This window comes from Esox lucius, chromosome 8 (genome assembly GCF_011004845.1).
Source record: "Esox lucius isolate fEsoLuc1 chromosome 8, fEsoLuc1.pri, whole genome shotgun sequence".
Lineage (NCBI taxonomy): Eukaryota > Metazoa > Chordata > Actinopteri > Esociformes > Esocidae > Esox > Esox lucius.
Window position 1 is genome coordinate 15,917,480 of NC_047576.1, and position 27,967 is coordinate 15,945,446.

The 27,967-nt window shown below is 39.5% G+C and overlaps 1 protein-coding gene across 12 annotated transcripts in view; it reads right to left on the bottom strand.

Moving 5' to 3' along the window:
* Positions 1-24,614, bottom strand: part of lrrc7 (leucine rich repeat containing 7) — a 100,876-nt gene extending 76,262 nt beyond the window's left edge. For 11 of the 12 annotated variants that reach the window (XM_034293809.1, XM_034293808.1, XM_020049312.2 and 8 more), the window contains exon 1: positions 5,258-5,993. In XM_034293809.1, the coding sequence (XP_034149700.1) occupies positions 5,258-5,282 (25 nt within the window). In that variant the 5' untranslated portion in view covers positions 5,283-5,993. Of the gene's footprint in view, positions 1-5,257; positions 5,994-24,428 lie in introns of those variants that run through there. The other variant, XM_020049317.2, reaches the window with a different exon arrangement.
* Between the last annotated feature and the right edge of the window lie 3,353 nt (positions 24,615-27,967).

The window sequence follows — 27,967 nt, forward strand, 5'->3', positions numbered from 1 at the left end:
AGGAAGATGGCCACCGTCTGGTGACAGTGTACTAAATATGTCTACTTTATTATGTTGTATAAATATTTTTGGTATCCAAATTGGGCCCAAAGTGTCAATAATTTGTCTAGCTACCATTATTTTCCAGCACTGCCTTAACCCACTTGGGCATGGAGTTCACCAGAGCTTCACAGGTTGCCACTGGAGTCCTCTTCCACTCCTCCATGACGATATCACGGAGCTGGTGTATATAAGAGACCATGCGCTCCTCCACCTTCCGTTTGAGGATGCCCCACAGATGCTCAATAGGGTTTAGGTCTGGAAACATGCTTGGCCAGTCCATCAGTTTTACCCTCAGCTTCTTTAGCAAAGCAGTGGTCATCTTGGAGTTGTGTTTGCGGTCAGTATCATATTGGAATACTGCCCTGCGGCCCAGTCTCCGAAGGGAGGGGATCATGCTCTGCTTCAGTATGTCACAGTACATGTTGGCATTCATGGTTCCCTCAATTAACTGTAGCTCCCCAGTGCCAGCAGCACTCATGCAGCCCCAGACCATGACACTCCATGACCACCATGCTTGACTGTAGGCAAGACACACTTGTCTTTGTACTCCTCACCTGGTTGCCGCCACACACGCTTGACACCATCTGCACCAAATAAGTTTATCTTGGTCTCATCAGACAACATGACATGGTTCCAGTAATCCATGTCCTTAGTCTCTTTGTCTTCAGCAAACTGTTTGCAGGCTTTCTTGTGCATCATCTTTAGAAGAGACTTCCTTCTGGGACGACAGCCATACAGACCAATTTGATGCAGTGTGCTGCGTATGGTCTGAGCACTGACAGGCTGACACCCACCCCTTCAACCTCTGCAGCAATGCTGGCAGCACTCATACGTCTATTTCCCAAAGACAACCTCTGGATATGACGCTGAGCATGTGCCTTCAACTTCTTTGGTTGACCATGGCGAGGCAGGTTCTGAGTGGAACCTGTCCTGTTAAACCGCTGTATGGTCTTGGCCACTGTGCTGCAGCTCATTTTCAGGGTCTTGGCAATCTTCTTATAGCCTGGGCCATCTTTATGTAGAGCAATAATTCTGTTTCTCAGATCCTCAGAGAGTTCTTTGCCATGAGGTGCCATGTTGAACTTCCAGTGACCGGTATGAGGGTTTGTGATAGCGATAACACCAAATCTAACACACCTGCTCCCCATTCACACCTGAGACATTGTAACACTAATGAGTCACATGCCACTGGGGAGGGAAAATGGCTAATTAGGCCCAATTTGGACATTTTCACTTAGGGGTGTACTCACTTTTGTTGCCAGCGGTTTAGACATTAATGGCTGTGTGTTGAGTTATTTTGAGGGGACAGCAAATTTACACTGTTATACAAGCTGTACATTGTAGCAAAGTATCATTTCTTCAGTATTGTCACATGAAAAGATATAATCAAATATTTGCAAAAATGTGAGGGGTGTACTCACTTCTGTGAGATACTGTACAGGTAACGCAAATGTGAGGTGACACCTTGCAATGAAGGTACATTTAATACTGCTCACTGCAACGATTTACCCACTTCTCTCACTTCTTTCTCTTTCTGTCTATCATTCTACACCTCTCTCCCCCCTCCCCCCTTTTTCTCAAACTCTTTCACACACACTGCATATGAACGAATGCAATTAGACATGGCTGGCTGGTACCATGATCCACAACGCTGGCTGACAGGGCTGTTTATCATGCTAACAACAGCTCCTCACCACTTTAAGCAAGAAAAGGCACTTGGATAATTAATTGAGATTATGCTGTGAGAAATATGCAGTACTGCTGCAGCCAGCACAGGTGGCAAAGGGATTCACATTGTAATCACTGACTCTCTTCTCTTACAACCTCTAAGTTATCCATATAAGTCTTCTAACAGAATTAACACCCCTTAGAATACTCAGCAGGTAGAAATACGTTAATAGAGGGCTTTAATAGTGGTTTGCTGTCAGTGGATATAAGGAAGTTGTGGTAGAATCTGGCACAAGGCTTGTAAAGCCCATGACGTGCATTTTGTCACTTGCTGGCACTAATCGTCCCTGGTGACTAATATCAAAACGCCTCCATATTATTCAACATAATTGTGTGAACAACTGTGATAGGCATGCAGTAATAAATTAAAACAAAGGAGCTATTCCACTCACAATGAGTACATATAGGCTATTTATTCAAGTAATTATAGCATATAGACATCTCAGTCAGAATATTGTCATTGAAATGTCTGAATCAAACTTACATGGCAACTTAATGCAACTTACTACATGTGTCTTAGTTACAAAACAAACCCGAGTTGATTAAATGGAATTAGCAATATATTATTCTACTGTATATGAAAGAAACAACTAAAACATACATGGTTCCACTCTTCCTAATGGTGACACTAAAATCATCAGCAGGAAAGATATTAGCTCAAGCTTATTGCTGTGGTAGATCTGTAATGCATTAGTTATACCCCCTGGTAAACCCCTCCATTGCAAGCCAGACACAGGAAGCTTTATTTCCAGAGAACATCTGATGAGCTCAACATTGGGTTAAGGGAGATAAGGATTTGGCATGAATTCTGCACGGCAACGTCTTCAAGCCAAATGTGGGGTCCCCTTGGCATTTCCAAGCAGACAACACCATAAGGTAATTTGGAAGGAGCAGCACGTTTTGCAGAATCTGCCATTTGTCTTTAAGGGTTAGTGGGAGTGGCTAAAAAGACATTTTTAGGAAGACTTCTCAAAACTTTCAGATAACATGCTGTCCGGGTCCTATAGATTGGGGCCATGTGGATGGGACGCCCCTGGCGACAGGCTCCATGTCCCTCCCAGAGCGCCTGGCAGGGATCCAGGGGAATCAAGCCGGCCAGCCCTGCCTGGCTCCTCTCCTCTCTGCTACCAGAGAGAGGCCCATTACTCTGACAGCACCGTGGCCCATCATTCAAACGTCACACTGTCACTCTGTATAGGTACCGCAGTCACGTCTGATACATTCCCATGGCAGTGCTTATGGGAGACACCACCAAAGCCAAACCAAATCGCCTTAGAACTTTCAGGTTATCTCCTCCCTGCACAACCACCACAACCCATATGACTTACAGACTCCAGTTTAGGCTTAGCCACTTCCATCAGTAAACCAAAAAAATCTACTGCAGTGTGGACACTATACACCAAGTGACAAAAGTTACTCCTACTGGCCTCACCAAGATAATGGTAAAGTAGCAAATGATTACTAATTGAGATGTGATACTAAAGGCACAATAGGCCTAAACCTACATACTTTCTATCATATGGATTTTCTCATCAATTTGACTTCAGAGCTGCATTTTCTTTTGTCATGCCTTGTTTGTTCTTCTGCTAAATTTGTATTTAGATATTTCACACACAATACCTGATAAGAATGCTATTAGTAAAGAAATATTTATTTGTAAAAAGAGATGACTAAAATGTTCAGGCTGATAGATGGACTAATCATTGAAATGTGATGAATATGATATGTAAGGAAGCACATACAACAGTGCTTTGGGAAGATGCCACAACACAGAACACATTTTCCACTGTGTTTACAGATCAGTGAGGGGTCAGACAAAATTCCCATCCAAATATTAGAATAGTTTATAGTCCTCTAATATTCAGGACATTATTCCGACTTAAAAAACTGAAATGCATTAGCAGTTGTTAAACAAACAGCAACAGTCCCAAATCACAATTTGTGAATACCTACAAGTAAAAAGCATTCATGTTAACTGATTAAACCAGCAACCAAGTTGAAGATAATTTCTACAGAAGTTGTTTTAGGAACACTGAAAGGGCAAATTTGTAGCCAAGAAATAAACATCGCCCAGAGTGAGGAAGGCATCCTCGGAAGGTAGTTCCTTGACTCATTTGGTGGGACTGTTGAGAGTGTGTGTGTGTGTGTGTGTTGTACAGGAAACACCCTCTTATGTTAGGCTATTTAAAAGGGTTTTCCAAACAAAAAATTGTAACGATTTCTCTAAGAAACTTTTGGTACATTTATGTATTTTTAGGGTTTCCACATTTTTTTATTTAAGGTTTAACAGTTTAAATTTGATGAACAGCCAAAGGTACCATTTTGAACCTTAAGTCACTAAAAACCTACTATAATGGCAAGAGACAAATACCATGGAAGACCTGTTGCCAACTTTGATGGCTAGCTAATTTCAGCCTCTCCTTACAGTTGGCTGACCCCTCACTGACAGGTTCAGGCTTTCATTTGCTTCCATCAAATGTTAACAGTATCTGCTTAAAAGAGCAGGCAAAACAAATATAAACCAAATGAAAAATTAAATAACTTAAGAAAACAGAGACCTGTCAATGCCAAAAAAAAGATGTCTCCATTAATGGACCTATATATTATTTCAGGTTGCAAAATTACATAAAGCTAACATGTATCAAGGCACTCCAGTACCCACTTACCAGATCAGTCATAAGGTATAAATTGCAGGCAATTCATTACCTAATAAATTGATCATGTAAAGAAACTGAATTAAGCATGGATTGCCTGCAATTAAGTCTTTACATAGAGTTTTGACAGACCCACACACTGGTCAACATTGAGAAAGGTTCACCTTAAATTTCACACCTTAAAGTTATTATGGGTGTACTGAAATGCTTGTATTTCACCTCTCAAATAATGTCTTGTAAAATAACAAGATATTAAAAGACTATAACAGTAAAAAAAAATAAGCTATCATACCATCCTCATACCATGACACTATTAATCATGTTCATAATTTATATTAGTGTCAAGTGCAAACACAAACGGACTCATGTTTCAACATCAGCAACAAGCCTGTAAGCCTATTGTATGCTACGGAAAGACGAATGGACGATAATTTAGTATAACATAAATAGAACTTCAGTCCCACCCTCCCAACTAAATTATACTATGATAATTTCTAATACATTCCAGTGCTCTGTGGGAGGTATTAGAAACCAGGACTTAATGAGCCCTGGTTTGAAATGAAGACAGGCGACATCAGCGTAGGATACTAGGATACTGCACAATGTAAAGACATTATTTTACTCAATGTATCACATTGGATGCAGAAGTGGATGCAGAACCCACAGCCAGCATATGTATATGTACATAATGTTTAGAAAACATAAAAATCACCTAACTGGTATCCATTGAGATCATTTGAGATGACCTGCAATCATTTGTTAATTATGCACTTGCTCACTGTGTTAGACACAATTCAGTTGAATATAGTATTTAAAATATCATTGCCACTTACATTGTAGATGTGAATAATTGTCCATTGGGTTGTTCTGTCAATTTTCTATCAATCCAATTAATTCCAACACCAGGCCGTATCCTTCTGTAGCAGGTCTGTGCAGGGATGAGTAGGCTATTCAAGGAGTATCAAACCATGGTGTGGTTTGCCTTCCAGTGGTTTGGAATAAACGGGTCTTTTTCAATACAGAACAAATTAGCATCCACATGCTGACCATGTAGGCCTAGGCTAGACTGTAAGCAAATCATAAACGGTATTCCTTTTCTAAGAGTACATTTCAGGCGGTAAGAGGATATTGAGCAATGATGCGGGTGTCCGCTTCATGTCATTGTAAGCTGAAAGATGAACACCGAGCCATTGCTTCCCATACTTTTATCAGGGTGTTCAAGTTTAAAATGCTATCAGACCGTTATCTTCCTTACGCATACAATGCCGGTTACGGATGTGTCACGGACGTGTTACACCAGAAAAAATAAATAAACGCGATTACATAGGGTTTGTTAGATTGCTCTCATTGAGTGATTCCGTCATCAAATTTCGCGGCAGCCACCAGTTCCTCTGTTCTCCACGAAAAATTCGATGTCCTTCTTACGAATGAAATCAAATAAAGCGTTTCCTGACTTTCCTCCCCTCGCATCAATACGAGCGCGTAGGCAGAAGAGAGGTGGGGAGAAAATGAGAAACGGATGAAGATGGAACCAACAGGGACGCAAAAGGAGTGGTCTGAATGCATAGGAGCGCGTGAACAAAGTGTGCGGCAGGGAAAACAGAGATCAGATAAGACCTGCTAAAATCGTTCATAAAAGTAGAAACAGCACTCCACTCTGACTGATTCAAGACTCTGCCGCCACCTAAAATCTCTAGAAATTGCCTTCCATAGATCCCTAGAGCCCCCAGTATTCAATTTGAATAAAACCTTTCAATGTCTGTGTGAATCAAAACTATTGCCCACTTTCAATTAAGTAAACGTCCAGTATTTTTATAGTGTTCATCAACCTTCTATTACATGTTGTTTACATCATTCATCTTCCTAGAAGAAATACGAGCGTACAATCTTAGCACTGTGTAGCAGTCAGGCAGATCTGAATGATGACAGCATGTTCGGCTTCCTTGGAAAGCGGCTGCATCTTTAGGCATTATGTTATATTACTAAGAAGGCAGAAAACGTTGCTGAGGTTACTCAAGGAAAATACAAAAATGCAAAGCCATAGGCTTCATTTGAAACTGATAGCCCAAACTACACATGGCTACATGCCCACGTGGGTGTTTCCTATAAGGCACTCTCCAAAGATGACTAAATCTCTTTAGACTTTTAATTAGATCTCCCTCCATACATTTGAAGGACAATTATTTGAGTTACTCCCTTCCGAGGTTGACCAGCTAGAAGGCCACGGTATATGGGATAAAGTGCTGGAATGGGGACAGTGGCATGGAATTACTAAATGGATTACACCCTCAGATGGATATTGGGATGTTTCAGGATATACAGGATATGTTCCAGTAATAGTAGCCCATATTACGCTATTATTGGCTTCCGAATACTAGACATCTAAATGGCTACATGACTTCATTTCTACCTTCAGGCAGTCCACATTAACATTGGCCATGGTGTAAGAACAGTTTTTCTCAACCAAAGGAGAATGCTTGACATGTATGTGTTGTTCTTTTTAGACGACAGAATCAAATCCATTTATACACTGCCATTTTGTGATAAAAAATACATACTGCCAAGACATTTCAAGTCATTTTTATGCTCTCTGTGTCTGAGACTCATGTAGACACAACAAATATTATAGGGTTGCATTCAAATATGAATTCCTGCTTTCCTTGGTCACTATGGAAACATTCTGAAAAGCATCCTGGTAATCCAAGGAATTAGGGCAAATGCCTTTTCTAGTTTATCAGCACTGAGTTTCCTCATGAAATGTTATATCATGCAATCCTAGTTGACCCACCTTTTTTCACCTCAAAATATCTGATTATGCAAAATTTTTCACTAAATGTTGTCCTACACACCTAATTTGTGACACAGTTTGTATTATTATTTATGGCAGTGTGTGAATATGAATCATATTACAAACTAAGTCACAATTTAGTCAGTTCAAAATATTGTTCAATCAACACACAGCTACACTAGTTTAATCTAAGACTCTCTGAGAGTACAAAATGTCAGTTGGAAACAATCGTAACCTAGCAACATTGATTCACAAAATCCATATGGCCTAATTGAAGGGGAATGGGATATCTGCAGCAAAATCCACTTATTCAATCACTACCATATATATGGTAGTGTATGTATATATGTGTGTATACAGTTGTGCTCAAAAGTTTGCATACACTTGAATTGGTATTATATTTACCATTTGTAAAGAAAACATGTGTGAGCAGGCAAAACACATGTCTTTTATTTTTTATGGGATTCACATTCAACTGTAGGTCAAAACATAATGACACAATCATAACACAAAACATAGAAACAAAGAAAAAAATTACCCCTGTTCAAAAGTCTGCATACCCTTAGTTCTTAATAAAGTGTATTGCTCCCTTTAGCATCAATGACAGCGTGAAGTTGTTTGTAATATTTGTCTATAAGGCCCCAAGTTCTTGCAGGTGGTAAACATCAGTGAGCCACTATGCTTCACAGTGGGGATGGTATTCTGTTCACAATAGCCCTTGTTGACCCCTCTTCAAACATAGCGCTTATGGTTGTGACCATAAAGCTCTATTTTGGTCTTGCCACTCCAAATTAAATTGTGCCAGAAGCTGTGAGGCGTGTCATGGTGTTGTCGGGCATATTATAACCATGCTTTTTTGTGGCATTAGCACAGTAAAGGCTTCTTTCTGGCAACTCGACCATACAACACATTTTTGTTCAAGTATCGTTGTATTGTGCTCCTTGAAACAACCACACCGTCTTTTTCCAGAGCAGCCTGTATTTCTCCTGACTCCTTCTTCCCAAAAATTTTCTTGCATAGTTTTGAGCTGCATTTTGTGTCATTGTCCTGCTGTAGGAGGAAATTGGCTCCAATCAAGCGCTGTCCACAGGGTATGGCATAATGTTGCGAAATGGAGTGATAGCCTTCCTTCTTCAAGATCCCTTTTCCCCTGTACAGAATCTCCCACTTTACCACCACCAAAGCACCCCCAGAGCCAGTTTGCGCTGTTCCGTGAAGAGGGTAGTACACAGCGTTGTACAAGCTCTTCAGTTTCATGGCAATTTCTTACATAAAATCGCTTTCATTTTTCAGAACAAGAATAGTCTGACGAGTTACAGAAGAAAGTTCTTTGTTTCGGGACATTTTGAGCCAGAAATCTAATCCACAATTGCTGATGTTCCAGATACTCAACTAGCCTAAAGAAGTCCAGTTGTATTGCTTCTTCAATCAGCACAACAGTTTACAGCTATCTAGAATAATTGTGAAAGGGTTTTCTAATGATCAATTAGCCTTTTAAAATGATAAACTTGGATTAGCAAACACAAGGTACCATTGGAACACAGGACTGATTATTGCTGATAATGAGCCTCTGTATGCCAATATATGTAGACATTCCATTTAAAATCAGCTGTTTCCATCTTAAAAAAATAATAATAATAGTAATTTACAACAATGTCTACACTGTATTTCTGATCAATTTGATCTTATTTTAATAAACAAAAAATGGTGCTTTACTTTAGAAAACATGGACAAGTTTTGAACATTTGTGTATACATATAAATATAGCAATTTAATCAATTGGACCATTATCATCATTATAGAATGATAGTATTGATTGATTATGCTTGATGATAATGCATAAGAAAAAGATCAGGGTGCCACTTGTACTAGGCTTTGTAAGGGTTGTGGATTTGATCAAGCTCATCATGACATTTGGTCGAGCAAACCACAAGGTTTGTGGATTCTTCAGTTTTACACTGAATCAACCTTAAATGCTGGATTGCCAATTATGGAATTTCTATTGGAATGTAGCCAGAGTGAACAAATCAAACAATTTGAACTTATAACGACAACTGCAATGCCAGGGTTGTGGGAGTGATTCATTTTTACCCTGTTTTTCTTACCAATTTTGTTATATCCAATTTTGATTCAGCTACTCCCAGGGGACTCGAGACAGTCAATGATGAGATACGTTATGTGTCCTTTAAAGCTTATCTGCTGTCATTTTAGTTATTTTCCATGCTTCTCACCTAACCAGGAAGTCAAGACTAGCCATTTTTTTGTGTCGGAGGGAACATATTCCCTGGTCTTCTACTTTGATTAAGCTCACTAGATACAGTCACCACAAGGAGTCGCTAGAGCTGGACAAAGCAAGGCAACCCTATTTGATGACTAACCCCCCAATCCCAGACATTTCTGGCCAATTGCACCACCTTCAGTGGGACCCTGGGGCTAATGTGCGAGCAGGCTTTGAATCCAAGTTGCGCAGTGATGCAGCTAACTGTAGGGCAGTAAAATTACCACTGTGACATTCAGGGTCCAAATAAATTACAATTTTGATTTGACACTTTTTCAATTATGGCTGTCAAACTTTACACGTTAACATGTGTAGTTAATTTAAAATGCTTAATGCCATTAATATTGCTGCTTTCTTACAAAATGCTTAGCGATTAATCACGATTAATTATTTGAATTGCTTAAAATAAAATAAAATTATACATCCAGCTCACTTCATGCAGAGTATTTTGTGGGAATAAACATTCACAAACATTCAACAATGACTGTCACACATCAAAACCTTCTGAAATCCACTGAGTTCAGAATAATGCTGATTATTAAGAAACAGGGAAGCAGATTTAGGGTAGACGAACATGAATTAGTATTTAAACTCAAAAAATGTCATACATTCAGCTCATTATGACCAAAGGCTGAGTGGGCAAACTAACACACAAACTCAATCTGTTGGCCTTGGCCACCCATCTGACAGAGTAATGCTGATTAATCAATTGGTTAAGTTTGCTTTTTTACGGTGGGTGGACTGGCCCCATTCACTAGTATTTATCTCATCTCATAATGTGTAGACCTCAAAGATTAGGTCAACACAACATTGGTAATTAGCATGTGGACCTAAAAGCCTTTGTATGGTACCATCCATTGAAGTCCTAGAGACGTCTATAGTGCAGTGGACTTCACAGATGGATTCAATACTTCCCCAGATCCTCATTTATCACCATTACACTCCCACTCTGACAGCGGTCTACTCCATGCAAGATGCCCACAATGCTGCGCAGTCAGCAGGAGACAGACAGTCATTGCACAGTTGGCTGTTAAAACAAGAATAAAAACAAATTACCCCAACGTTAAATCATTGATGATCTAATCAAGAAAACGCTCAGATACTGTTATCCAGGTCTTGCTAAAAGCTTTACGCTCTTATTGAAAACACCCAGGTAGTACACATGGTATAAACAAATTTTTTGGGCCTTGGAAACAAAGAATGTTCAGACTGACTTCATTTGCTTGGTTCGTTAGCAACCATCTCAGTGTGTTTGGTCAGGCCCTGCCTGTTTTGTTAAAGATATGTCCAGGTCTGGTCTTTGATGTTGAGAGCAGGGGCTGATGGTGGACCACATTTTCAAATGTTAACTCTCTCTCTGAGTCCCAACTAAGAGGATCTCTCCAGTTATGCTGCGCTCACTGTCAGCCTGACTAATTGAATGCGAAACTTCTGAAGCTGGGGCTGAAACCAACCCACTCCTACCGCAGTGCATTTTGGAGCTCCACCTGGGGTTCCACCTGGGGTTCCACCTGGGGAATTCGGTCTGTGATGAAGAGATTTGGTTTCTAAGACAAGGCATTTTAGAGCATCTCATTACAAAGGGTTCATGCAGCAGTTATGCCACTCATTATTACATCATAACTTAATTATGATGTAATATCCCTATGCAGGAACTACACTCTAGAACATCAAAGAGCTTAAAAGTATAACATAGACTTTATTTTAATATTGCTTTCCGTTCTAACGGCACTCAGTATCTTTGTCATGCCCATAATCGATTATGGAAAATTAGCAACACTGTCAATGTCAGGAAACCAGTTCATCGTTTTCACGGTTTTATGAAAATCCTCCTCTGGCTGCTTCTAGCAGAGGTACATCTATGAGAGTTGACAGTGGAACAGATGATTTATGCCTGGACAAACAGTGATGTACCAGATAAGAGTTGGTGTAAACTGTACCGTTAGCAGTATATCATTGATTCTTTCTTTAAAGAGCAGCCTACAATTAGTCTCATTGGTCCCACCATTATCTCATTGTTAATATTAACATGCACACAATCCTTAAATAAACAGATAATACAGTACATTTTCCACCTACAACCATTCATTTAAAAGTATCAAATTGCACTGGGACTGCATACTCTGAATTACTCAGAACTCACCTATAACTTTGAAATCATTCCTTCCATCTTACTGACAGCATTGTTATTGGCTACCCCAGGCTTTAGAGACCATTAAAATGAATGACTGAATGATTCTTTGTCATTCATTTTCAATCTGTGAAAGTAATACAAATTAGATTGTCTGTATATAACCTCAAGAAAAATTGACCTGAATGCTTGTAATCCTACCACAAATGTAAACATTTAGATGAAGGTCCATATACTACGCAATACAAATATACTGCAGCTGAAATGAAATGTTTTCTGCATTTGAGGTAAAAGTTAATGGAATACATACTTGAAATTATGAATCAACCTCAACATAAAAAATATCAATATGGACACACTATTGCTAGACACATACAAATATTTCTCGTACTGCCCCTTACATTCCTTCCCATCTCTCAAAAGTCCCAAACTTTCTCTGTGGTTCAGTGCAAGTGTCAGCACTTCTGCTTGGAGATGAATAAATGAATGAGATTATTTTCCACAGGCCCTTTCATCAGCATTTCAGCCCTTCACCTTGGGGAAGGAGAAGTCAATGTGTGTCTTTTCAGCTCACTATGGTATGGCTGCAGCAGCCCATGAAGGCTCCCCAAGCCCATCTAATTAACATTGGTGCAATCTTGTCAATGCTCAGTCAAGAAACACTCCCAAGGACCATTAATACAAAACAAAATGCAGAGGCTCTGATGCTAATACCCTCATTAATTATGATCATTTCACAACAACCTCTGAAAGTCTGCCTTTGCAAATCAATGTCATCAATACAGGGTTTCTATATTTCTAGTGCACACATTTTCAACAATGACGAAATCACTCATCCATGAAATGTTTAGCGGCATTTAAACAAAGTAAATCATTAGGTTGCCACATTTGCCCCTCCTTAATAAAACCATAAAATAATATCATAGAGATTGTTCTTGTAATGGAATAGAGATGTGAGTGTGAAGAGGGTTCTGGTACATCGAACCAGGCCTGTAATGTGTATTATATTCACAAACATCATTGAACCGTCTGCCCCTTCCTCAGTGGAGCAGATATGCAAGGTGAGGGGTCAATGTAGCCCAACCTGCTCAGAATGTAATGGAGCAAATGCCTGTGTGAAGACAAATCAACAAAGAACATAATTAAATTGCAGGTTGGTTTAATTAGATTGTTGTTTTGACTTTTTACATGGGTCCCATAAATGAATGAACATGAATTCTCCAATGTTTAATTTGATTGTATATGTATTGCGTTCTACTGGTAAATGAGTGCCTGATGACAAGACTATTTAAAAAGTAACAAGACCAAATGTTTTGCCATGAGACACATAAATGTGTAAATGTGTAAAAGCCTGTTCTTTATTTTCAGTTTAAGAAAATTACCCTATTGATGGGAATTATCTTATGGGGTTCAAATATACTGTATAGTAAAGCTATAAGGTAAATCGTGGAGCTTCAGTTTATAGACTTACAAAGCATTCCCTGTAAAAGGACTCCAAATATGTTTTATGCTTTAGATGCGTGAGGATACATAGAAGCTGTGGTTGTCCTCCCATTAGGCATGTTGAACGGTGCCCTACAATTTTTTTAAATATATTTTGTTATATATATATGTTATAATTAGGGATTATGTTACAAATTCTCATAAACGTGGGGTAGATATGGCTACATTGAACTTTAGACAATATATATTGTAATAAACAAGCATTTTAATTACATACAACTCTGTTAACAGCAGTTCTGCTCATTGAGCCAGTCGCCCCAGTAGGGATAGCTGATCAATAAGTATTGAAACGTTTGTTCCTCACTTTCCTTTTTGAGAATCAATCCTCACACAAAAATATCGATACAAGGTACTTCCTTTAACCATTTATTGTTATATTTATTTTGTATAAAATTGAATGAACATCAGATGCTGAATGATGGAAAAAATATATAATGTCGCAAACTGGCTAAAACACTTGAAAATCAGCAACATGAAACAGCAAGAAAAGTATCAGTTACTAGTCGTGGTATTACTTGGCATCAGATTGAAAAGAAAATAGCACTAGCACTCGGATTAGAAACCCCTAGCATTCGAATTGGAAACCCCTAGCACTCTGATTGGAAACCCCCAGCACTCGGATTGCTCATTGGTTGCTTGCCTATGTGGGAGGGCTGCACCAATGAGATACCAGGGATTTCATCAAAAGAATTGCACAGCACAGTGTTAATGGACCACTTTGGGGCATTCAAATGAACCACTGGGTCTCTGTGTATTCTTGAACATATTTCTCTATATCAGGTATTGCGTAAAGGACACAAATAGCAAGAAATATAGACACATGATCACTGTCATCATGGTGGTGCCACAGGGCTAGAAAGAGAAATTTGACAAGATCAACACTATATGTACATGAAAAAGTCAAAGCATCACATTACAGAGGACATGAGGAAAGCAATATGCCCATAACAATCACAAAAATATACTTGGGAAAACTGTAAATGTTAACTATTAGCAAAATATTTAGCCAAACCTACTGTAACATAGAATACAGCAACACTGGGCTGGAAGATCGTTGAAGCAAATTGATTATCAACTTGAACTGTTTAGCTGGCAGTTAGGAGACAAAAAAGCAAATAATTTATTTAGGGGACTTTGGATTTTGGACTGTGCAATCAATGAAAGACCACTTTGAAAAAGTGCAAGCTGTACTGCAATTTCACCATAATGCAAAGTAATAACTCAATTGATTATTATCCTTTTCTGTACTATGGTCATAATGCTAGAATGATGCTCCCAAATGTTAGTTCAACACTTGTTTCATTTACAGTTCATCATATGGTGGTCAGTTCAAGCCATGAACATAATGTCTGAAAATTAACTAGTCATTAATTGTTTTCAAATGTGTAATCATAATTAGCTTGACTAACCAGCTGGCTCATGTTTAGCTTCAGCCATCAGTTTTCTAAAATATGAATAGAAATACTACAGTCATCTAACTAGCATGCTAACCTTGGCAACAATGTTGAATGAGGGATTGTTAGATTAACATTTTAATAACCTCCATATGTTTATGGTTACTTGTGTTTAAAAATATTCTCTCTCATTTCTCCAAACAAGTTGTGTGAATCAGAATCTCAACTAGCCTAGTTATTGTTCTCGCTATCAACTAATCTACTAATATTTTCTGTGCAGTATACAGTAGTATTCAGCTTTATAGAATCCTAATTGCAATGGTACTGGGGGAATCTTGCTCTAAGCAACACATCACTACTACTACTACTACAACTACTACTACTACTACAACGACTACAACTACTACAACACGAACACACCCCTGTGCCCCCTAGGGGTGTGTGCAATGACAGGCTAACATAATGAGTTCCTAAGATCTAAATCTTTAATTGTGCCTTCGGTCAGGTAGTTTAGTGGATCAGAAGGCAGATAAACATGTTTCATAAGGTACATTTGGATGAAGCTAAGACATAAACAGGGCCAGGGATGAAATGAGCAGGACAGAGAGTGTGGAAAGGCCTGAGGCCACCTATCACACATGATCCCTCATCATTGGGTTCCCTAACCTTAAACACAACTTCCACCAAGTCCCCCTGCCTGGACTTAAAGATTCCATACAGCGCAAACGATGGGGACTGGAATCAGCCACACTGTCTGGAACAAGTGAATGTGTAGTAGTTGCAGCCCTGGTAAGGCATGTAATTTGCTAGCTGGTTCCATTGAAATAAAATACATTATTGACCAGGTCAGTGTTGCCTACTGTACTTGCCACATAGGAAAGAGGCTTTTTATTTGGAAGATAAGGAAAACAAAGTGAGTCCATTAAAAGTAAATGTGTACTATACAGGGCAACCTTGATTACAAATGAATGAGTAAATATCATGTAACACACAAATACACATCAGCTTCTACATAGTAAGATGGTATAGGTGTCTGTGGGAAGTAAAATATGATATTAAATCAACAAAACAACCCACTTCATAATCTTCCACACTTCGCAATAATGATTATTCTTTCCGGTACTGCACATCAATTTTACATCTGCACTAGAGAAATCTCAGCTTGCACATGCTCACCAACTGGCTTCCCTTTGGGCTCTCTGTTTCCATGGAAACCCTGTCCTATAGCAAGCCAATTCTTTTCCATCTAAGAGAAGTGGAAATGGATAAAATACCTGAAGTGGAAGTGGATTAGCAGACAGGCCTGGCTGGATGGCCCATGTAAGACAAATAATAGCAGATAATTTTCATGGTATAAAGGTTTCTCCTCTGTCTAAACTAGTTAGAACAGATTTATTATGGGCAGGAAAGCGAAACAAGGAGCTAGAAAGTAGAAAGATATTCCCTAAAATCGTAAATATTAACAAGAATATACTTTATGCCTTTTGGGTAATAGGTGAGGTTTTATGTTTTGGAAGGACAATTTGATTCTATGGTGCTCATTATTAATTCCTGGCAGCTCTTGAAATCCCAGGGCTAAATGGTTGTGAATAAATGGTCATATATTAGCATGCCTCTTTTTCACTAATCTCTGTTGTTTGAGACAGTTTTCTTATTAATCTCATTGTCTGTCTGGCATAACAATTCCTTTTGGCAAGCAAACCTTTTAAGTATTCCAAATCCATCTCTGGAGTATTCAGTCCCACTCTTAGTGGACTGTCGCTATTGTTTAATGCTCAGGCATGATTCATTCTGTTCAAATACAATTGTGGCAGATAGCCTAGTGGTTAAAGTGTTGGGACAGTTACCAAAAGGTTGATGATTTGAATTTCTGGGCTGCCCCCATTTCATGTGCCCTAGACCAAGGCACTCTGCCGTAATTGCTCCTGTAAATTAATCTGGATAGCAGAGTCTGCTAAGTGCAACATTTACCATGATTAAGGCTCAGTGTGTGTGCCATGTAAAGTATTTATATCGGAATGGGCAGTTATAGTTTATTCCACTTTCTCATTCACAAGGAATAAAACAGAACTGAAATGAATAGCAGCAGCAATGTTTTATGATCATCACTCAGGGAAGAACAGACACATGCTGGAATAGTAACTTTATTATGACATCTACAGAAATAGTACATTACAGACGTGCGCAAACAGCTATCTAATGGCATGTGAGGGTCTCAGTAATATTATTTATGGAGCAAACTAGAACCTGAAACTGTTCTTCGATTGTCCGTGAATGAGAACTCTGAAATACAATTTTTTTGCTTTTATTTATAACCCTTTTTGGTTCAATATACAACCCTTTCTACAAAGGATTCTACGTGTAATCCAAAAGGGTTGTCCTCTGCACAAACATTTTCAGGGAACCATAACAGGTTTTCTTAAGGGGATAAGCCCATTTTTCCTAAGAATGTAAAGTAATTGAGAATTACATGGAAAGGACATACAACATTCAGTGAGCAATTCTGGGAAGGAAGGAATAAATGACAGGCTAGAACATGTTGGTTGAGCTTACTGTCACTACCCACCTAGAGTGTCTACCAGAAGCTCTCACGTTAATTCCCAAACCAGCCTTTGCCCCTCAAAATAGTCACAGTCCACTCCTTTGTAATATCTGTTTGCTTTCATGTGTTTTATTGGAAACCATAAATCCAAATTAAAGTTTTTGTTACATATTGTGAGAAACTTTTGCACCTACTGCTAAGACAAGGGAATTTCAACTAAGATGGTCAAGATTGAAATAAATGAAAATATAAAATATTGCAAAAAAAAAAAGGAAGAAAACTACCTCTTCCCGACCCCACTTCCCTCCCCCCTCAGTCACCTATATGTCTGTTTGTGTATGCAGAGGATTTTAGTCATTTTCAACAGGAATGCGTGTGCTTGTGCGCGTGCATGTGTGTGTGTCTGTGTCCGCCCCCAGAGCCTCATACAATAACTCAGGCAGCCTATGACAGGATGTGTGGGTGGCTTTATAGCAGAAAGCCATGCCGCCTGAAGAACATCACTTTAGATGATAGAGGATACCAGGCTACACAGCCGTCAAACACCATGTTTCCTCTTTGACTGAAAACACAGTGACTAGCATCACTGAAGAGAAGACCAAAACACGTCAGGTTGGTTTCCAAAAGGATAGAATTGGTTACGCACTTAGTATGCATGATGCTGGAAATGGGTCTTAGAGGTGCCCTCCTTTCGGACGCAGCGTGATACTGGGCACAGGATGCATCGGAGCATGCCATTCTGGCATCGTTAAACCAGGCCCGACTGATAGGGAAAGGGTCTCAGTGGCACTCAGTGTGCCTGCTACCGCACTACCAGTTGGACAGGTCTGGCACACAACTAGGGAACATGTTAAGACAATGAGGGAATGGTGCAATATGAAGCCAGATCCAACTCTGGCGGTGTTACCAGGACACGGTTAATGAGGCAACTTACAGTTTTGTGAAACGGTCATGACTCATGACTGCATCCATTCTATCACTTATTTCACTATAGTGTGTTTTGTTTCCTGTATCTTAATTCTTTGCAAGTAAAGGACTGGATACAGTATTTATAAAGGTTTGTATGTCATACAGCGGGAAAATCTCATGAAGTCCAAAACATGAGCATTAAGACGATTGAGAACGGCATTTTTCTGCGTGAGCTGCCTGTGTCTGAATTCCACTTGCGTGTCAGCTCATGCCAGAGTTTGAGTGACATGCCTTGGCTGGGTTTTGACAGGAAGTTATAGTCCCCAGTCCTGGGCGTTCAGCATTACTTAATGTCCATACACTGGAGGAGAGGCCATGGAGTCTTCAAAGTCAGTCAGTTTCCATATGGCCGTCTATGAGCCTAGTGTTTCAGCACTATTCTGTTCAGGTTTCATTGTTTTATTATACCAAAGCCCAGAGGTAAACGAACAAGCAAGACACAGATTACTACCATGGTGAGTACATCTTTCAAGCAGACACCAAGCTAGATTTATTCCCACCAAAGACCAATCCAGATCCCAGAAGAGAGCTTGTTTTTTAGTTAACTTATTTTCCCCTTGATTCATGGTTTACTACAGTGTAAAGTATCATATGGCAGCTGTCAGCTTCCTTAATCTTAAGCAAAACCAGAGCACAACTGTGCACAGAGAGCAGTATCTATCTCCTTAAATTCCTGAGAGCAAGATGAATAAAATAGTGGCCCTGTTTGGCTTGCCTGCCTCCAGTGTGGGTGGTGGTAGAGAAGAGACACGGAAAGCAAACAGCAGCGAGCACATCCACTCACTTTACTAAGGACCCCAGCCGCTCTCTGCTCTCTGCTAAGGGTATAGGTATGGTTCCATCAGCCGATGTTGCCATGGAGACCAGTCCCACTGATCTAAATAGGAGGCTGTTGGGGAAAATCTGCTAGGGCTGTTCCTATTAGCATGACTCAACCGCAAGCAGCATCATAGGCTCTGCCAACCAGCCAACTATCTCCCGAGTCAGCCCGCACACCTTGGTAAGACCGCCAATGATGTCACAGAATAATGTTGATGCATGGCAGTACTGGATATGGGACTTTAGAATTTAGGTTTTGTAAATACATATGCAAGACAATAACAATTATCAAACACTTCACATTCTACATCGGAGGTATCATTTTCAGTATGTTATTGGAGAGAATTGTGGATTTCTCCATATTCATGTGTCTCATTTCATAAGGCAGGTAAATTAGTATTAGTCAGTTTGAGTTCCAACCTGAGATTTTGGCTGACACACCTACACCTACTTCCTGAACAGTTTTCCTGATAATGTTTTTTTATTATGGTAAACCTTCTTCAGTCATCCATTGTAAAGGTTAACTTGGCCTACCAGGCCGTTTGCAATTGCTGACCTAGCCAGTGCCTTCAATCTTTCCAAACAGTTGTTTTTGGGAAGCTTAAGGACTTGGCTATGTTTTGCATAATTTTTTAGATTTTCTTTGTCAGCCTCCTGTAGGCTTCCTTGACAACCATTGACATAGCTTTGATTATCTTGTTGACACCAAAGGCAAACGCAAAGCCTAGAATCAAAACTATACATAGACAGCGGACTCATACCTGGACACAAGTGACAAAACACACCTGACTAACCCAAAACATCTGTCAAGCTAGTTGTCCCAATAATTTTAGAGCCCAGAAATAGTGGATCAAAAAGTGTTGTATAAAAAGTGTTTTCATTTGTAAATGGTGACAGAGTGGGGAGAACAAGTATTTGATACACTGCCGATTTTGCAGGTTTTCCTACTTACAAAGCATGTAGAGGTCTGGGTTCTTTTTATCATAGGTACACATCAACTGTGAGAGACGGAATCTAAAACAAAAATCCAGAAAATCACATTGTATGATTTTTAAATAATTAATTTTAATTTTATTGCATGACATAAGTATTTGATCACCTACCAACCAGTAAGAATTCCGGCTCTCACAGACCTGTTAGTTTTTCTTTAAGAAGCCCTCCTGTTCTCCACTCATTACCTGTATTAACTGCACCTGTTTGAACTCGTTACCTGTATAAAAGACACCTGTCCACACACTCAAACCTCTCCACAATGGCCAAGACCAGAGAGCTGTGTAAGGACATCAGGGATAAAATTGTAGACCTGCTCAAGGCTGGGATGGGCTACAGGACAATAGGCAAGCAGCTTGGTGAGAAGGCAACAACTGTTGGCGCATTTATTAGAAAATGGAAGAAGTTCAAGATGACGGTCAATCTCCCTCGGTCTGGGGCTCCATGCAAGATCTCACCTCGTGGGGCATCAATGATCATGAGGAAGGTGAGGGATCAGCCCAGAACTACACGGCAGGACCTGGTCAATGACCTGAAGAGAGCTGGGACAACAGTCTCAAAGAAAACCATTAGTAACACACTACACCGTCATGGATTAAAGTCCTGCAGCGCACGCAAGGTCCCCCTGCTCAAGCCAGCGCATGTCCAGGCCAGTCTGAAGTTTGCCAGTGACCATCTGGATGATCCAGAGGAGGAATGAGAGAAGGTCATGTGGTCTGATGAGAAAAAAAAAGAGCTTTTTGGTCTAAACTCCACTCGCCATGTTTGGAGGAAGAAGAAGGATGAGAACAACCCCAAGAACACCATCCCAACCGTGAAGCATGGATGTGGACACATCATTCTTTGGGGATGCTTTTCTGCAAAGGGGACAGGACGACTGCACCGTATTGAGGGGAGGATGGATGGGGCCATGTATCACGAGATCTCGGCCAACAACCTCCTTCCCTCAGTAAGAGCATTGAAGATGGGTCGTGGCAGGGTCTTCCAGCATGACAACGACCCGAAACACACAGCCAGGGCAACTAAGGAATGGCTCCGTAAGAAGCATCTTAAGGTCCTGGAGTGGCCTAGCCAGTCTCCAGACCTGAACCCAATAGAAAATCTTTGGAGGGAGTCCGTATTGCCCAGCGACAGCCCCGAAACCTGAAGGATCTGGAGAAGGTCTGTATGGAGGAGTGGGCTAAAATCCCTGCTGTAGTGTGTGCAAACCTGGTCAAGAACTACAGGAAACGTATGATCTCTGTAATTGGAAACAAAAGTTTCTGTACCGAAATATTAAGTTCTGCTTTTCTTATGTATCAAATACTTGCAAATTATTTCATACAATGGGATTTTCTGGATTTTTGTTTTTAGATTCCACTCACAGTTGAAGAGTACCTATGATAAAAATTACAGACTTCTACATGCTTTGTAAGTGGGAAAACCTGCAAAATCAGCAGTGTATCAAACATGTTCTCCCCACTGTATGTACACAAAATCTTCAAATAAAAGCTGAGAATATGTACTTTATCTATACTTTGTGAGATGTCAAATCCAAACTTTGGAGTGTCAAACCAAAAGAAGAAATACATCTTTGGTGTCCGAATACTTAGGGGAGTGCACTGCATACTGTGAGTATGTTTGGCAGATGTACCTATATTTTTTCCCTTGAATTTTATTCTGCTTGGTCACAAGACATGATTAGTGCTCATTATTTTTTCTATTTTGTTTAGTGGATATTGTAAATGGGAAATCACATCATTCTTAGTGTTCTCATCATGGTTCAGTGACCTTAGGATATTATATCAAGGAGAAAAATGGGGCAGAGACGATGATTCACCACTGCAATTTAAACAGATTAAGAACATGTTGTGAAATATTGATCTCATGATTGTGTACGACAGATACATCTTTCATAGGTTTCCATATTGATTAAATAACTTACGATCGAAAAACCACTATCCAAATCACATGTACCAGTAAATGTAAGTATTGCAAGATGTGTGTATAGTGGATCATGCTGTATACATTGAGAATACATTTTCAACTAACTATAAAAAGTATTTGCAGCCACACTGAGGTTTAATATGAGAGATAGAGGCTATGTCCTCATTTCAAATTTGTAGCATTAACTTTTTAAAGGAGCTTTAGCAATAGGCATGGAAATAAAACCTAACTGGCATTTTTCAAATGTCATAATATTCACGGCTGGTTGACTGTGCTGACCATCACAGCCCAACAGGGCTGTTGAAAGCACAAAAGCATTCCCAGAAGCTCTGTCCCTGTTGTAGCATGAAGCATGGCCACTGAGACAAACACACTTTTCCAAAGCATGCTGTATGTGGGAGTTCTTAAAGAATACAAGAAAGCACTCCTGAGCAACAGTGTAACACTTGCCAGTGTCTTTATGTGTTGTGAATATCACTATATACAGACAGGACAAAAGGCGCCCTATTACTCTACCAACAGAATCTAGGTAGTAATTGTGGTTCCTGATTTTTTTTTTATCCAGTTCTGGGAGGTAGTGGTTAATCTCCTGATTAAGCTAATAGATCTGTTGAAGTGATCCTGAACCTCTATAAGCTCTTCAATCAGAACCTTATTTTTTCTTGAAATCAAATCCAGCCAGAGATGAAATCCCTGTGGTGATTAAAGCTGAACATTCCTGCATTCAGCAATACTGAGTCCTGCCTACGGAGTAGTGAATGGCATCCAGTATTACTATGGCTCCCTAGTGGCTGTCAATCTCTCTTTTATATCTTACTGTAAAGTGGAGATAGGCTCACCGTGACAGTTAAAATGTCTGACAGTTAAAACCTGTTCTGCAGGACCTTATTATTTTCAAGGGATCTATCCAGATTTTCAGCTAAGCACTTTAAATGCATAGAAGTACCATAATCCTAATTTTAGTCAATCAGCCTATGTCCTATATATTCTATTTCTCTGTGTTTTGTCTATTCCGAATGTAAAAACTGGGCCCTGATATGATGGTATGCTAAAGACAAAGCACCAAGAAGAACCCAATAAAATAGAGGGATGAGTTGACCTCCTGTATGCAATGTATGCACCACCAACCCAATCATTACTTAATCTCATGATTAAACAAATCTTTCTCCTCTATTCATGACATTCCATTTGTTGTATCATGTTTATTATTATAGCACCCATCTCATCAAACACTGTATCAATTAATAAATAAATAATTACAAATATTTACAGAGTCAAAATCTAGCCCTATTTTGATCATGTGGTTAGTGTCATTCTTTGAGGCTTGTTATTCAGTTAATGAATTTACGTGTTGATTACATTGAATGGCCCTGTATTATAGTGGCTGAAATAGGGCAGAAACTCACAGGGCGGATTACAGGGCCGAATCACCCAGGTTCTTATAGTTTAATGGCAGCAAAGCGAGAGGACAATAAATGTGCCACCCTCATCGCTCCCTGAGGGTCGAGGAGAAGGTGCTAATGAGAACACCTGGTCAAACTGCCGAAGGCGAGAAATGTTCCTGAGACACTCTGCAAGATGCTCTGCAGGACTCCGTCAGTCTGTCTTCCTCATTTTGCTGTAAAGCCTGAACAGCAGAGTAAAGCCTGAGTAAATTATGTTTACAGCATCAATTAGTGAAATTTCCAATTTCTAATCACAAGGAAGAACATCTCACTTGAATTAAGATAGATCCAGCTATATTATCTGTATTAAAAATGAGCAAACTCAGAAACCACAGATTTAACAAATTCAATGAAATCTAATAATGTTCTCTCCAACCAAAATGTATAAAACTTGAGATACAGATTTTTTTTTGGCTATCACTATTATTTCATAAATATCAAGAACCTTGAACTGATCTCTTCTGAGATCCATGCTTATTATTGACCTCAAGTAACACTGACTGGTAAAAATCACATTTTCGCTATAACAATCATTTGTTCCACTTAAAATTGTTCTGTTTCCATTGCTGAATGTGGAGCATGAAGAGGTATAAGCATATCCTCACACAGCCTGATGACACCACTCTTTTCTCCTAATGACTCAACTCTTCTCTTTCACCATTTCAACAAAGCAGCATTAAGATGTGAATTTATTTAGCATAAAGAGTGGCATTTTAGTCTAGTGAAATATAAATAAATAAAAATGTTACAATTTGAGACTTTTAATGTTACAACCTTTTGGCAGAATGAGTGAGTCAAAAATCCAATCTGCCATATTCGGAAAGGCCCTCAGAAAAGTGTCCACGGATCATTAATCGCTGCCCTTTTTATCCAGCTGTTGCCAATCTTTTTCCTGGAATAGAAGGCCAGAAGTTAAATGACTGTATAATTGGACCTACATACTGTCTGAAGGGCACCTCAGTGAGTCCATTACATCAGTTCTTTCACCCTTTCACAAGAACTTGGTCATCACTCATATTGAGAGAGCCTTCCAAACCCAGCTATCGAGCCAGTCCGTCTAGAATGCCGGGAAGTTACATCCCTCCCAAAAGAAGCTGCAAAACTGAAACAATTTCCATAACAAACACTGACTGGAGGAATACCCGAATGCATAGCAGGAAAAATCTGAAGAACAGCATATTCATTGATTACATCATAAAAGGTCAAACGGATTTCTCACCTGGGCAGACGGGGGATGGCTTTGGGTTTGTGTTGCCTATGTCGGAGATGTTTTGGCCAGGGATAGTGGAAGTCCCCTGGATATCACTGGTGGTGGAAGGACACACTTGCCCATTGCATTGACCTGCATTTGTTCTTGTTGTCCTGTTGCATCTTTGCCTCCCTGTCCATGCAGTTCCTGCAGGGCACTAGGCTCCGGGGAAGTCTCTCGTTACATCATCCATGTTATATTCAGTGGGCACTCCTGCCACTTTCTCTCCTGCTTTTACATCCAATGTGATGACGAATGCTTGTTACTTCTTAAGCAGCAATGATTCCTAAAAAAAAAATGAAGGGAAAGAAAATAACTTTAGATCTTTTTCACAGTTTGCTATATTATTGCCTTTTAATTTGTTACCAATTTCCAAGCATATACACATTAAAATGGTTTTATTTTAATCTTGAATCACAGTCGGTTGCAGCACGAGAGAAACCCCATTTTGAACTTTATATACCACACAATTATTACAAAACGCCCAGAGCATTTTAGTGAGGAGTGGGTGGACCACCCTATTCATGTTTTCAGGTAAGAATGTTTGAAAACTTAAAAAGCTGTGGAGAATAATTAAGCCTTGAAATACTAGGAGTGGACATGAAAGTGCTGTGACAGTATGGTGGTGGTATCTAAATAATGTTTAATCTTCCCATTTTAATGTTTATATACTTATATATTCACAGCATTTTCCAAATCGTCTAACATGGTTCCAGGGCCAAAAAAATAGAAGCTCTCTTGCCTGATTGACTACAGACCTGTAGTACTAACCACGGTCATCATAAACACCATCTTCCCAGATCTACTACAAGACAAACTTTCCAAGCTCAAAATGTGTCAAGCTCCATTTGTCAGTCTATCACTGACTTAATTTACTCATCAATTAAAGATTCCCAGACCGTCAGGATGTGAGCTCTCAACATATACCAACAACTGTACCGTCAACAATGCATCGGTCATGTGTTTCAACTTGGCAGGTGACTGTAATCTGGTTGGTCTCAACCCTAGTGACGATGACTCCATGGAGATATTAACCTGTGGTGCCCTGGTGCTGTGAAAATAAGCTGGAAGCCAGTCCTCCGAGTGGCATAGTAGTCAAAGTTCTGCCTTGAGGTAAAGCTATGTCACTGTCATTGCTGCCAGGTGTTTGGATCCTGGTTACAGCATACCAGTAATGGATTGCACAATTTGGCTCAGATGTTGGACAGAGCCGCCTTGTCATGTCGCGTTCTAGCGACTCTGTGTTGTAGGCCTCTAAACCAAATCGACCTTGTTTGTTGGGGGATGCGTCTTCTCAGCTCGTGGTAACCAGCAAAAACCTGAGTGAGCACTGTGATGGTTTTGGGTGGCAAGATGTTTTTGGAGGAAAAATTTATCCATCGTCATCTTTAATGGCTGTAAAGGTATTTAGACAAAGCCAGACCATAATTGGTAATTGGATATCAGGAAATTGGTGAGGGCAATGGAGTTCGACTTGAGGAAGATTGGGTCTAGAGCCCATCAGGATGACTGACAGAGTCAGAAATTGGACTGTAGCTATTTTAGCAACAGAAGGTAGCCACAGAAGGTACATCCTAGAGACAGTCAGACATTTGTTGGTGGTTGGGGCTGCAGAAATTTGGGTGGGCAGAAATTATACATATCAACATATGTTCATGCTACAGACACTTAATGCACACAAGCCATTACAAACCAGATTATGTTAACCTAACAATAATTTATTAGAATTGCTGTATGCTTCAGCATTTCACAACAAACAAATGAATAATATCTTTGTCCATGTTTTAGCTACACTTTCCTCAATTTATGTAACCAAAACAGGTATTTTTTAACAGGGTTCAGTAAGGTGTGATTCTTTCAATAATGGGTGTTACAGCTAGCCGTAACCAAGCCTAAAATACATTTATTATTTCAAAACTGAAGCTCATGGTTAGAAATGTATCAAGCTGTCCATATTGAATTTGTGATTAAACTGTAATGACTTGGCTAACAGAGCAGCTTGTACCCCTTAGTGACAAGCCGTAACCAGAGTACGTGACCAGTACAGTGCGGTCAGAAATCTGTCTCGCTCAAAGAGCATTTCCACTCCAAGCACTAAACATCCCTTTTAAATGGGGTTCTTAGTCGAGGAATTAATATTATTATTTAAAATATACAGTTTCGTGACCAAGGACGGTCTGTCACTCTGCCTCCTGTGCACATGATCCACAGCATAGTGGTGTTTGAGATCTACCCACTTCTTTTCAGACTAAATTCTCCCTATCAAAGAGGGATTTATTTTTGGTTTGACTTTCCAAAGGCAACACTTGTGGGCATTCATGGTGAGTATATTTTAGACACATCTACTAGTTGCAAGTAAACTTTCAGTGGATGCCTCACAGAATCCTCTCTGCACATGAACCCAACCCCATTTGGTTGTCAGTGATTATTTCCCTTTAAATTGTGAAATGTTTGGTTAGTTATTGGCAATGCAACAGAATGGGTGCTCATCCAGGATATTTTCAAACTTCATGTTTCCCATGAGTTTTGTAGTCGCCCTAATTACACAATTACACAAGCTACTCTTCCCAAATATTTGAGTTTTTACTAAGAAAATGTTCAAGGGTTTTAAAGATGGGTCAAATCCTATTTATAGGATTGGAAATATAATCTAACATATTACATTTGTTGGATACCTATGTCAGATAGGGATGATAGCTTGGAAAGCACTGGAAAGCAGTTTGTTACAATTTAAGATTCACTACACAATGATTGTGTTCAATATTGTATTTCCTGACAACTCTTCTGTGAGTGACAAAGCTTCTGAGGGCACATAACTCTACAGCTTTGTCCTACAATCCAAACTGTGCAGCTTCTGGTCTAGAATAATCTTGGGGTCTTAGAGCCTTGGAGAAGACTGACTGACAATTATCTCTTAACCTAATAGTCAGAAAAAGATTCCCTTACATTAAGAACAATCATGAAACAAATAGGGAAATATTCTATATTCCTACAGAATTCGGTAAAATGAATAATCTGTATTTAAAACTTACTTATTTTGACAATATGGCAACATTCTAAATGTCTAATGAGCAATATTTGAAACAGAAAACTGTAGAAACTCTAGTGTTAAGGATCTCCTGTTCATTGTTTGTCACACTGTTTGATCTGTCTGAGATGTTTATGTCTGGACCAAATTACAGTAAACCACATTAAATTATACTTCATTGGGAATCCCAAAAACAGTGAGTTTTTATAGCTTTTGCAACAAAATGTGGCCTCTACAATTGACACTATATTGTAAAGAAACTAAGATCCAATATTGTATATGCAGGTGAGTTTGGTGAGGTTTGAGTGGATTAAGTGCAAAAAGATGGTGTTCTGATGCAGAAATCTTGTTCCTAAACCACTTTAGGTCCAGGTGGCTGGCCATTCACTAATTACTGTTCCAGTCATAGAAAGACATGAGACAAGAGATTTTAGCACATAATAATAATGCGGATCAAAAAGACATTGGGTCAACAATACCT